An 11,293-nucleotide genomic window follows, 5' to 3' on the forward strand; every position below is an offset into this window, starting at 1 on the left:
TGAAGTTTAAAGTCAGAGATTGTGATGCATTCAGAAGTTCCTTAATTGTACAGCATTTTAGGATTGTTCAGGCTATCCTGAGTTTTGTTTTCCTTATCAAGTTGAGGACTGTTCTTTCGAGGCCTGTAAAGAATTCTGCTATAATTTTAATTTGTATTGAATCTGAAGATTGCTTTTGGTAGCTATTTATAAAGGGTGATGTTTCTTTGATTTCTATTTCAACTTATTTATCATATGTGTAGAAGAGATGCATTTAGGGTGTTTTCAGATTCTGGCTATGACAAAAGAATTCTGCTATGAACATAGCTGAGCACATGTCCTTATGGTTGAGCATCTTTTGTGTATTGCTCAGTTTTAAGGTAGATTGTTGCCTAATTTTCTAAGAAATTGCCACACTAGAATCCAAAGTGGCTGTGCCAATTTGCACCCCCACCAGCATTGGAGGAGTTTTTTCTTTACTCCACAGACTCTTCAGCATAAATTATCAGCAGTATTTTTAATCTTGGTCATTTTTACAAGGATAAGATGGAATCTCAGAGCTGTTTAGATTTGCATTTCTCTAATGGCCAAGGGTGTTGAGTAACTTTTAGGTGTATTTCAGTCATTTTAAGTTCATCTGTTGAGAGTTTTCAGTTTAGGTCCTTACCATATCCCATTCTATAGGCTGATATTATGTCATGTTGACTATGTCCTTTGCTATACAGAAGCCTCTCAGTTTTAGGAAACCTCATATATTAATTGTTTCTCTCAATGTCTGTGCCACTGAGACTGTAATTTAGATGTGCCAATGCATTCAAGTGTACTTCTAACATTGTAGAGATTCAGTGTGGTTGGTTTTATGTTGAGGTCTTTGATTCATTTGGATTTCAGTTTTGTGCATAGAGGTGAATATGGAACTGTTTCCATTCTTCTACATGTTGATGTCTAATTAGGCCAGCATCATTAGTTGAATATGCTTTCCTTTTTCCATTTTCCTATCAGTTAGGCAGACTTGCAACTTAAGAGGAGCATAGTTTACAAACTTCTAATTAGATATACATTGGCTAAAGCCTTAATTATAATATTCTTATTGGGAGATCTTGAGCCACTAAGTAAAATTCTTAAAGGGAGCATCGAGCCAATTTCCAGTAGAGAGCTTATAGGAGCTGCCAAACAGGCACTCAAGCAGGTGGATTATAGATCAGCAGGTAGAGTATATAATCTGTAAGTACATTATATTAATTTTGATTCAGCCTTAGCAAGCATGTATATTAAATACAAAACTTATCCTACAGAAGTTTTGTAGAAAAACAGAATGGTTTTTATGACTACACCTTCCCATTTTGCCAGTTAAGATATTAAACTCTTAATTTAAAGCAGCAGCTTGTCTAATACAGAAGAGCAGGATGGAGTCCAGGAGATGTTTTAGCAGAGAACTGACTATGATCAATGTTTCTTTTACTAAGCAATAGATTAATTAATAATTTTAAGGTAGTGATTCTTAGACAATTGTGCTCGCTCAATTTAAAGGCCAGAGTAATAATCTTTTCCTAGCTGATTGTTGCTGCTATTCGCACAACTATATTTTGTTAATGTTATAGCTAAAGATCCCTGGAAAGATGTTATGCTAAAATTTTACAAAAGACTCTGCCAATGGAAGAACTGCATATATGGTTAATAATGAAAAGAAATTGTGGAGCATGCCATGGCTCCTTGAAAACAACTTAAAAGGATAAATGTTGCAGACAGATCTGGCATGGTGACACCAAGGTGACCTTTACTAAGGCAAGGTGAAAAAGCCCTTGCAATAAATTATAAAAAGACCCGGCCTATATTAATTTGGGGTCAAGGATGTGTTTGTGCTTTTTGCACAGAAGGAAAATAAAGCTGGATGAGATGACTGCATATACAGTAAAGGAGTGGCAGACCCGATGACATCATAGCTGATAAAGCCCCCATAGAGGAGTCAGAATGAAAGGAGTAGGAGAGGGGCCGTGGTCCAGTCTTCCCCGCCCCCTCAGAGAGGAGTCACTGATCATGAGATCTCCACTCTGCACTGCAGGGTACCATGCTGCTCTGAGGGACAGATGCTGAGCTGCTTCCAGACACTGGGGACACACAGACCCAGAGGCCCTGCTGCGTGATGACTACAATTTTCTGCAGTCTGAATCCCGTTTGCTTTGGAGCTGAGATGCAGACTGAACATCTGACTGTTTTAATCTCTGGGACTCAGAACTCATCTTCATTAAAATATTGGACCTGAGAACTAAGACCTAGGCTTTCCCCTCAGGGAAAGAAAGATTCAAAATAAGGAATGACTGAAGCCCCTCTTCACTTAAGAGGGGGGCAGCCTGAGGGCTTAACGGCTGCTCAGAGCCTGGAACTGGTATCTGACAGCAGCAATGTCACTGGGCTCTCATCCATCAGCAAAGCTTTTCCTGTCTTTTGATTAATATGGATGTAAGAAAATTGTGATATGTTAAATTATGGATTTATTGTTAACTCCCATTACAGAATTATGGCATTGACCTGATAATGTTTGTAACTGCTTATAAGATGTTGAGGAAAGTTTGTCGGGCCCTATAAATGTTTGGATTTAATTGTGGATTTATTGTTAATTATGGTATTGACCTGATAATGTTTGTAACTGCTTATAAGATGTTGAAAAAGGTTTGACACGCCCTGTAAATGCTTGGGTTTAATGCATATGTAAAGAATTTTAGATTTTGATACAATTTAAAATTTAAGATGTGCTCTAGACCATTTTCACCCAGGCGAGCCTCCTCTCCTTTAAATAGGAGACTATAGTCTTTAGGAGCACGATTATTCATAAAACATGATTATTTCTCCTGATAAGAAAGTATGGCTCCAAGATACAGAGCCCAAAGGTGTCTCTCTCCCTTAATCCCTTTTCTTTGCAGATATCAGGAGTCAGTGACGGGTTTGAAGCTCCTCCTCCCCAGGTGCCTAAGACAGGAGCTTGTATAAAAGATGCCTGGTTTCCAAAGATGGGTAAGTTTGGGTAAATGGAGAAATCTGTGCCTAGGACAGGTGTGATAATCTGTCCTGTTGCAGAAGTACAGGTTTTATTAAAATCAATAAGAGACAGTGGATTGTAGGGCCATATTATATAGGTCCATATTTCTACATGTATGGTGACCAGACTTTCAGGCCACAGTTTGTACCCACCACACAGGAGGTGGTCACCTGCCCTTTTGAGACAAACTGATAACATCCTAAACAAAGGGTCAGGATACACTAATGTCACTCTGCTCCTTTTTTGTAATTCTGGAGATCGCCTGGAAAGAGATGTTAATTCAGTCGAAGATGTGACAGAGCAGGCACAGATAGGAAGACGTGACAGAGCGGGCAAAGAAAGGTGTGGACATGACCACAGTCACTCTCCTGCCTACCTAGGAAACAGAATGCTAATGAATTTCCCCCTTGGTTTATGTTTTGGTATAAAAGCTGTTTGGAGAATAAACACAGGTGAATTTTCAGGATGTGAACTCAGGATTTCATGAGGGATCTCTGAGAAACTCCCTCCCAATAAAGCTATGTGAGTTGTGTCTTTACCCTTCCCATGCCTCTCCTTTGGTCTGAGAAATAATTTATGGTCTGGGCTGGTCCCAGACCCTGACACTTACCCGCTGCTTATCTGGGTCCACAAAACGAATCCCAAAGTAGTCTTTTTCAAGCAGGTTCAGGTGGTGGCAAAGGAGGTCAAACAGGTACTGGCCTTTGGCATCTCTCTGCAAAGAAAGAAAGCTCCATTGAGAAATGCACACTCTTCAGGGTGACTTGTGCATGTGTGGCATAAGAGGTGTGTGCATGTGTGTGCACACATATGCATTTGTGTGCAACTCTTTAGAGTGAACTGTGTGTGTATGCATGTGTGTGTGCATGTATGTATGAGTACATCTGTGTATTGTGTGCGTGTGTGTTTACATACACACATGGAATCTGAAACTCACTGACTTGGCCAGACTGGGTGGACAGCAAGCTTCTAGCACTGTGATAGCTCGCTTTTGATTTTGTTTTTATGATTCTAAGGATGATTTATGAATTGCATGTGGACATGAAGACAGTGAACACCCAGAAGTGTCTTCCATGGTGTCATGTTTCACATATTCTCTGGCATTTGGAGGCTTTTAGCACTTGGGACAAAGTCAACAATTTCCTACCACAGAGATATCAGAATTCTTGAATTCATCCACAGTTCTTCATCCCCATTGCCAAATTCCATAGGTCAAACCACAGCTGTCCTGCAGCTGGAATACTTCCTGAGCCTTCTAGTGCATTCTCTTTTCACTCTTGCCCTCCCTGCTTAGCCCTTCTTCACACAGTAACCAGAGTGATCATGACTTAGGTATCGTGCCTTGTTTGCTGAATAAGACAAGCACAGACTAAGCTACTCAAATGTACAAAAGAATATGCTATAAAGTTAGTTTTTATCCCCTCCGAGCCCCCATGGTCTTCCTAGGATCAGCCTGCAAACAGACTGTTATGTAATTGTCTATATATAGGTACATCTATAAGTATGGATATTGCCTCTTTTTAGTTATATATAATGCATTATATATAAAATGCATTTATACATAATGTATTTAAAAAGAGGCATACATACCCTTCCCTCATATATCTCATATATATACATATGTGTGTGTGTGTGTGTGTGTGTGTGTGTGTGTCTGTATTCCATGGTGAATGTGTGGAGGCCAGAGGATAATTTCCAGGAGTCAGCTCTCTTCCCACCACATGAGCCCAGGGACTGAAACCTGGATCATCCAATCAGGCTTGGTGGCAGGTCCCCTTATCTGCTGAACAATTTTGCTGGCCCTTAAAATACATTTATAACACATTTGCCTCTAGTACTGGGGATCCAGGGGCTCACACGCGCTCTTCCCCTGGGCTTCACTCTACACTTCAATTATACATACCATTTCTTGATTTTTTTTCAAACCCTTCTATAGTAGTCCACACAGCTATGTCTCAGAGTTTTCAACCACTGTAAACAGTCTAATGGACCTAATGTTATTCACCCAGGTCACATTAATGGAGACTCTTACTAATTTATTACAAACAATGTGACAGTGATCTTTAGTTACCCTACTCACTTCTGCTTAACCCACTCAGTGTCTTCCCAACTCTCAGAATAAAGCCCTAAGTCTGGCCAGAGCTGTAATGTCCTACATAGCCTAGTTCTTGCTTCTTTCGGAACCCACCAAATCTCTCTCCACCCCACTCTGACAACAGCCTTCCTGCTCCCGAGCAGGCTGAAGTTCTTTTGCTCCTGTGCCTTTGCATTCCTGCTTGGGACACAATTCTCGTAGCTCTCCTCGCCCTGCCATTCTGAGGTCCTGGTGCCAAAGCCCCTCTGCAAAGGGCCTAAGGATTGGCTGCCGCCTGAACTCTGCACCTTGCTTTCCTATTTATGTCCCTGGCGACACCCACAGCACTCGGTTATCTTGCTGACTTCTTCCCTTCTTTCTCTCTCGCCTGCTTCTTTTGTGCACCCTTCCCCAAAACTCAACGCAAGGTCTTAGGCAAGATGGGCAGGGCTTTATCGTATCTGTTGAATAAACTCTCAATAAAGAGAAGGTAGCCTGGCCGAAAGGTACATAAAATATAACTCAGACCTTCTACTTCCCAAGCCTGTCTGGGTACCCTTGGTAAGCCAGGAGGAGAATGACTTTCAGGTCACTGTAAGTCATATCTGGAGCCCTGCAAAGCTTCTGTCTTTGCAGCTGTCCCAAGTTGCTCTGCAGCTCACCTCAGATGCCCTTTGGTACACTGACCAATTGCCAATGTCTTGCAAGTGCCAAAGACCTGCAATCAGAGAAGGGCCTGGCCCTGCTCCAACAACAGGTACATTATTAAGATTTTCACGCAAGGCTCATTCTTCACCTCCTCTCTTCTGCTGGCTTACCCTACACTATGGAAGATCTAGGGCAGGGTCTACGTCTTCCAGCAAATGTCTTAAGGAGTTTATTCTTGCCAGGGCTGAAAGATGAGTACCTGGCAGCTTAAAGGAGGAAGCGATGTGGAGGTGCCCCCCTGGCCCCCGCCCTTCTACTGACAGATGCTCCCTCTTACAACACATTCTTGAAGCAGGAGCTTCCATCCTACACTCTGGTCTCCCAGCAGAAACAGGACAGAGATCAAGAGTCCCCCTGAGACTTCTGGGTGGCGGGTCACAAGCCAAGTCCTTAAAAGGATGCCACCAGCGGCAATTGTCTCTTGGGGCAGGGTCTGTCCACTCCTTCCTTGTTGTTGCTGTGGAAACGGGCTTACTATCCTAATTAAGGTCATCTGGGGAATGGGTGGGGAGAAAATGTGTTCAACTCAGCCCATGCAGCAAGGCCTACACTACTATTTCCCTCGGAGCGGCTTAATGGAAGAGAAGAAGCCGCTGGCAGGGTGTGTGTGTTGTTTTCGTCTTCTACCAACGTTATTCGCGCCACGGTAGTTACTGCCTGGTGAGCAGCTAGTCTGAATTCTAGTGGCCGAAAAAGCTCATTTCCAACCACACGGAAACCTGGGGTAGGGAAAAGCGGGAGACAAACGCTGTGTCACTGCTTACCCAGGAGAAACAGGCAGCTGTGCTAAGAGGTGATTGCCATTCCGTTGCAAAGCCAGAGCTCCAAGCCTGAGCCTGCTTAGCTTCAGGACAAGGAAGCCCAAGCAGAGCACCCAAGCCCCTGTCCCCAGCTCCCCTGGAGGGTAGTCTCTTCCCAAAGATGTTTTTGGGTCATAGTAACTTAATAAACACTCATTCAGAAGTAACTCTGTAGTTTATGAATCATAACAGCACACACATATTAAAAACAACGGTGCATGTAAGTGAAGGCTTTTATTCTCTCTGTGTGGTGCACAGGATGATCCGTGAGCCTCCGAGCACCCGTCCCCCCAGACAGCCAAGGATGGGAACACGGATGGTTCTGCTCCTCGGCATGCCTGATTCTGGGTCTCTGTTTTGACTATTCTTTCAAAGGGAACAGAGGCAGCAAGGAGAAAGGAAGCCTGGGCCAGTGATCCAAACCACTTAAGGTTAACTGCATTTTCTGCCTCATAATAAACAGCCTCGGGCAGAAGAGCACTTCACTGTAACCAATCCTGGATGGCATCAGGCATGGTGCATCCTGGTGGGGAAGCAGCATGTTGACAGCCCCACCCATGAACCTCCACTTTCTCCATCCTGAAGTCCAAACTAAAGGAGGCTTCATGAGGATGAATAACCATGACTTTCTCCATTCTGGGCCCCATGGGGTTAAACGAGAACCTTTATGGGCTCTCAGAGAAGGGGTAAGATGGAGGGAGAAGGCATTGATAAGATGGAGGGGAGGGGAGGAGTAAGATGGAGAGAGAAGGGGGGAGTAAGATGGAGGGGTTATGGAAAGAGGGCCCTGTGATTCCAAAGTATCAGTCCAGGCATGGGAAAATGGCACATGCAGACTAAGGAGCCTCATGGAAAAGGCGAGACGTGAACAAGTTGTTCTTCGAGGCCTGGATGGGAAAGGACAGGCACCAGGGATGGGACAGCTTTTGGCCACTATTCCAGCTTACATTTAAACTTTCTGCAGACTGAGGATTCCCCAGTTTCCTGGCCAGTGTCAGGGTCTGTGTGTCTGGGGTCTGCGCATGGATGCTGTGTGAAGGGTTTGCATGGCACAGAGGAACCAACGCATTAGTTCACCTTCGCAGGATGAGACACGTGAGTGGAGCAAAGTGTGACAGTTCCTGGTGCATTTTCTGCTTTCTGCCCTGGAGAACCACACTGTGCTGAGCCCAGCTATCTGCAGCAAAGCGAGTTTGAGGCCATGCATGCTGATAGCAGGGCCTCAGGTTTCCTAACCTTGGCACCCGCTAAATTCTTGTACATTTTCTTTGAAGTGGGGAACTTTTGCTGAGCTCTGGGCCCAGGAGCTCACTTTTCTGCGTTGCTATTAACCAACAAAACCTGTCCAGGAATTTCTGAGGCTGCAGCTAGAAGAGCAACTGGTTTACCAGGAAGTTCGAGCCAGGGGAGTGCCAGTGACTGTCATCTGCCAGTCATACTGTCTCACATGGGCTGCCATGGGGGTCAGGTGACCATGTAGCTCCTGGCAGAGTGGAAAGTCTGGCGTGGAGGGATATCAGAGTTCAGAGGGAGGGAAGATCGGTGCTCCTTTAGATATTGTTCTCACTTACCCTTAATACACACAGAAGCCCCTTTGCCTCACCCACCAGTATATGTGAAAACATCAAGAGCTGGGGTGATTCTCACTATGGCACACTGATCTAGGTAGGTTCATATGCTAGGTTCATGCCATGGAAACCCTGTTGGCAATCCTTGCTCAGGTCAGAGAACTGCTGAGGTCACAGATCTCATATGTGCATGCAGAGCCAGAAAACCCCGTTTAACTCATTGTGCGTTTGCTATGAGCTTAGCCATCAGAGAGCAAAGACTGCAGGTGTCACCAAACCCAATTCACAGGACGGGCTTTCCCTAACCCTGCTCTGCTGTAGCAGGGAGTCTGTTCCAAAACATGTGTCCTGGCCTCTAGACTCTGGTCTCTAGGAGGTGAAGATGGAGGTGGGCCACCCTCTGCCTCCCGCCTACATAGGACTCCTCAAGGCTTCCCAGTTCTACTGCTGTCTTAGCATTGCTTCCCGTCTCTCCTTGCTTTCCCCACTGGTTCCTGGGAGAGGATCCAACTACCTGCTTTGGGGAAGGGCAGGACAGGTCCACAGCAGGAAACCAGCCCTGGGAGAGGATCCAACTACCCGCTTTGGGGAAGGGCAGGACAGGTCCACAGCAGGAAACCAGCCCTGGGAGTTCAACAGTGGGTAAGCACAGGATGAAGCCCAGGTGATGTAAAGAGAGGAAGCATGTTGGATAAGTCATTTTCCCTCTGCGTCTGTTTTCCATGGACTAAATAATCTCATGTCCCATGAACACGCCTAGAGCCTCTGATTCTGTTAGGTGATAACAGTTATCATATTCTATGTTCATCTACTTTAAAAAGGCTTGTTTTAAGATTAATTTTAATTAATTGTTTGTTTTTTTTTGGAGTTAGGGCTTTATGCAATCCAGGCTCGCCGCAAACTGCTGATCGTTCTGCCTCAGCTCCAGGCAAGAGATATTACGCTTGAGTAGCTTTAACAATGTAGATGGTTAAGATATTTGTTACTAGGTTATGTAATTGAGAAGAAAAAACAAAACCTCAGGGCCATTGCCCAAAGTAAACACAAAGAACAATTAAGCAAAGTTTACTCAAGTCTAGAAACTGCCTCTATAGCAGGCTCAAGGCTGTGGGCACTATTCTGTGGCACTCCTATCCTGCAGGGGGTCTAATCACATTTCACGTGACAGATACAAGTCACCGTCACAAATACAAGACAGTACAAGGCACAAGAGGTGTCTCCCGTCCATAAATAACTCTTGGGCTTGGCCACTTACCTCCTAATATGCACTAGAGGAGGGGGCAGGATGACTCGGTCTTCGGAGCTCCAGGTTTACCCATGACCCAGCCTTCACAGAGAGCAGGTAGAGGAGCCTGGCTGGGCAGCGGGGTGAGTGCAAGAGCCCCTGCCCAGCAGGGTCACTGGCACATTCATGTCATCTCTGCAACTTCCAGCAAGCTTACAAACTCTGTGACTCCAGGTCTGCTCAGGCCTGCCTAGCAAGCCCGGATGAGATGTCATCACTGACGATGTCTGCCACTGCCTGCTGCCAACTGAATGTGACGTTATGTTAAGGCCAAAGAGTGACTGGAAACCGCTGGGGAAAACGCTCAACTGTTGGGTTCTGAGGGCTTCCTCGAGCAAGGCTCTAAATGACCACAGGCTCATGCAGATGCAGGGTTTTGAGATCTGCAAAAGTTACTTGGGGAAAGTGAACTTCTCTTTGGTCTCATGACACTCAGGGTACCATGGTCCTGTTATCTGTCACAGTCAGTGCTGCACACCTGCACTGTGACCTGTCACAGTGAGCACTCCACACCTGCACTGTGACCTGTCACAGTCAGTACTGCACACCTGCACTGTGACCTGTCACAGTCAGTACTGCTCACCAGCACTGTGATCTGTCACAGTCAGTACTGCTCACCTGCACTGTTACCTGTCACAGTGAGCACTGTACACCTGCATTGTGACCTGTCACAGTCAGTACTGCTCACCAGCACTGTGACCTGTCACAGTCAGCACTGCACACCTGCACTGTTACCAGTTACAGATCAGGTTGCTTTGGAAAGAGATTCTGAGACTGAGTTTACCTTGAAAGAAGTATTCTTGGGATCAATGTCCCATAGAAGGGAGAGAAAGTATGCTAGGGGACCAGAGAGATGCTAAGTTGCTGTGTAACCTTTCTGCTGACCTGGCTGTACTTTGGAGAGCCCTGGTCCTGAGGTGGCCCTTTGGTTGTTTTGCATTAAGTCAAGAAAACAGGCCTTGTATGTATTCTCCTAGAGCAGTCACTGGGGGATTGTGAGTGAAACAAAGTCCACCATGTCACTACCTTATCATAGGAGACATTTGGTAAACATTATTTTTAATCTTAACAATTTCACAAGGAAGGTTTCTATTAATTCCATTTTATAAAGTGGAAACTGAGGCTTAGCAAAGTAAAATACCCAGGAGTATACAACCAGCATGTGGGGCTCAAATCCGAGTCTGCCCTGTCCCAAGGCACACGTCTCTAATAGTGAGCACACACCCTGAAGCTCTTCAAATGGCCCGTAGAGGCAAACTATAGTGCTGTCTGTCCATGCAGCTGAGCTGGCTTTACAGTTCTGACGGTGGCTGCGTCTCTAAACATACACGCACACACACAGCCACTTATTCAATTCTTTTCTAAACTCGTTGACTCCTTTGGATCCGCACTCTCCTAACCATGTCAACTGGTCAGAACCATTTTTGCTGGAAGCAGGAAGACACTGGGCTTCTCTGTGAAGGCAGTGTATCAGCCACCTTTCTCCTTTCTGTGGCAAACACACCTGCCAACCACATAAACAAGGAAAGGCAAGCACGGTGGCAGGGGCCGAGGCAGCTGGCCACACTATCCCCAGTCAGGAAACGGATGAACGTGGTACTCAGCTTTCTCCTCCCTCCTATTTGGTTAGGATCCCATGCCATGGAATGGTACCCCACACCATGAAATGGTACCCCCTTTATTTAGGGTAGGACTTCCCATTTCAGTTATGTAATTTAGGATTTCCCTCACAGACATTCTCTTTGGTGATTCTAGAATTCTAGACCCTGTCAAGTTGACAGTCAGTATTAACCATCATAAACGCACAAATGGAGATGTCTTCAAAACCTATCCCCCTCCCCC

General features: G+C 45.2%; 1 protein-coding gene across 5 annotated transcripts in view; it reads right to left on the reverse strand.

The window, feature by feature from the left end:
* The window catches only part of Frmd5 (FERM domain containing 5), a 281,243-nt gene that overhangs the window by 51,630 nt on the left and 218,320 nt on the right, over positions 1-11,293 (reverse strand). For all 5 annotated transcript variants that reach the window (XM_026787798.1, XM_026787796.1, XM_005364351.3 and 2 more), the window contains exon 2: positions 3,627-3,731. In XM_026787798.1, the coding sequence (XP_026643599.1) occupies positions 3,627-3,731 (105 nt within the window). The remainder of the gene's footprint in view (positions 1-3,626; positions 3,732-11,293) is intronic.

This window comes from Microtus ochrogaster, assembly GCF_000317375.1.
Source record: "Microtus ochrogaster isolate Prairie Vole_2 chromosome 14 unlocalized genomic scaffold, MicOch1.0 chr14_random_1, whole genome shotgun sequence".
NCBI lineage: Eukaryota > Metazoa > Chordata > Mammalia > Rodentia > Cricetidae > Microtus > Microtus ochrogaster.